Raw genomic sequence first — 1,509 nt, 5'->3', positions numbered from 1 at the left:
TGCTAATTAATTTCTGCCAGTGCAGCAATGGATGCTGGTGTCATATGAAAGTAGAAAACTATTGAAACGTCATTGGCAATTTTTATGCTTAATTTCGCGGTGAAATGCGTATCGAACCTATATACCAGTATGCCACTGCGCCCCAATTTCTCATCATTCTCATTTCTTCTCGTGGATTATCGTCCCATAGATAAATCATACTAATTAATTTCAGTATACTTGACACTCTGCAAGATATTTATTCACATAATTCATTGTTTACAAAATATTTAAACCAATGAAAACAAATCCAAATTGACTGAATCAGAATCGTGACAAAAAACCCTAACTTTAAGTATAGAAATCCTCGTTTTCTTTCAACAATTGAATGTCATGACAATACCAAAAAAGGCTACTCTCATTGCATATAACTTATAAATTTTAATTAATACGTTTTTTTCACTCGACTTCTACTTATTTTTCTTTCCACCACCGCGGCGAACAGGTGCTTGCTCCACGGCGCTGGTACCTCTGTTGTGATATTTATTTGAAATGCGATTTACAAAATACAATGCAGCGATACAAAACACAATGCTGAAATGGAAAACATAAACAAATCAATGCAGCGATTGAATGAAATTCAGTACTCACCATGTCGTGGCACAAACTCGATGCACCACACCGGAAGCCACGGTAGCCAGCGTTAGGCAAGTCAATATTTCTGGTATAAATTTAGCTTGAAAATCATTGCCGAACACAAGCATTTCCACATTCGACACGGCGGTCAACGCAAAGACAAACAACCACGAACCAACGAAGCCACCAACAATTGTATTCATTTGTGTAGCTGTTAGCCAGCCGGAGTAGAAGCGCATTGTAGCGAATATGACCAAGCTGAGTATGCAGGAGATCACAGCCGAGACCAGATTACTGCTACCACTTTTGGTTTCCGCCCCTGTTTTTGGTGAATATATGAAGCAGAAATGCACTTAATAAAATGTGTTATTTTTCTGGTGGTTTTATTGTCTTACCCATTTTTAAGATGCAATACGCGATTTTCAATTTAATTTACAAATTTATAGAAAATGCATACGTTGAATTTTACCAAAAAGCCGACTTAGCTTCCACTATTGAAAACAAAACACAGGGTTGCATTGAGTGAAATGAAATAGGGGATAACATCATCCAATACCCTCTTATCAGGTTAATAATCTTTTTTTTTTAATATATTCATTGGTGTTTGTATGCAGTAGTCATGACTGATGGAAAGTCCATTGCAATACAAAATATTTTTGTTGTTTTTATTTTCAACATTGGAAATTATACGTAAATGCGCTTTTGCACAAACTCCAGACGAAAAGACCATCAGATTTTAAATGAGCGAGAGTGACAACTTATGGTTTTCTATTAAGTCCATCTTAACTCGAAACTAAAAATTTGGAGTGTATGCCGAAAGTAATTGTTTCAACTTCACTATAAAATTTCTTGCTCGAATCTTTAAATGCTGCGTTCATATTCGTTCTTGAATGA

General features: G+C 35.8%; 1 protein-coding gene across 1 annotated transcript; it reads right to left on the bottom strand.

Moving 5' to 3' along the window:
* Positions 1–204: 204 nt before the first annotated feature.
* LOC128857067 (protein KRTCAP2 homolog) lies at positions 205–1,124 on the bottom strand. The gene is made up of 3 exons (XM_054092624.1): positions 1,011–1,124; positions 631–934; positions 205–573 (listed from the first exon to the last, which is right to left on the bottom strand). Exons 1-3 carry the CDS (start codon positions 1,012–1,014, stop codon positions 450–452), a joined length of 432 nt encoding a protein of 143 aa, XP_053948599.1. The 5' UTR covers positions 1,015–1,124; the 3' UTR covers positions 205–449.
* Positions 1,125–1,509: the final 385 nt, after the last annotated feature.

Source organism: Anastrepha ludens, chromosome 2 (assembly GCF_028408465.1).
Source record: "Anastrepha ludens isolate Willacy chromosome 2, idAnaLude1.1, whole genome shotgun sequence".
Taxonomy (NCBI): Eukaryota; Metazoa; Arthropoda; class Insecta; order Diptera; family Tephritidae; genus Anastrepha; species Anastrepha ludens.
This window is presented reverse-complemented; position numbering and strand designations above follow the sequence as displayed.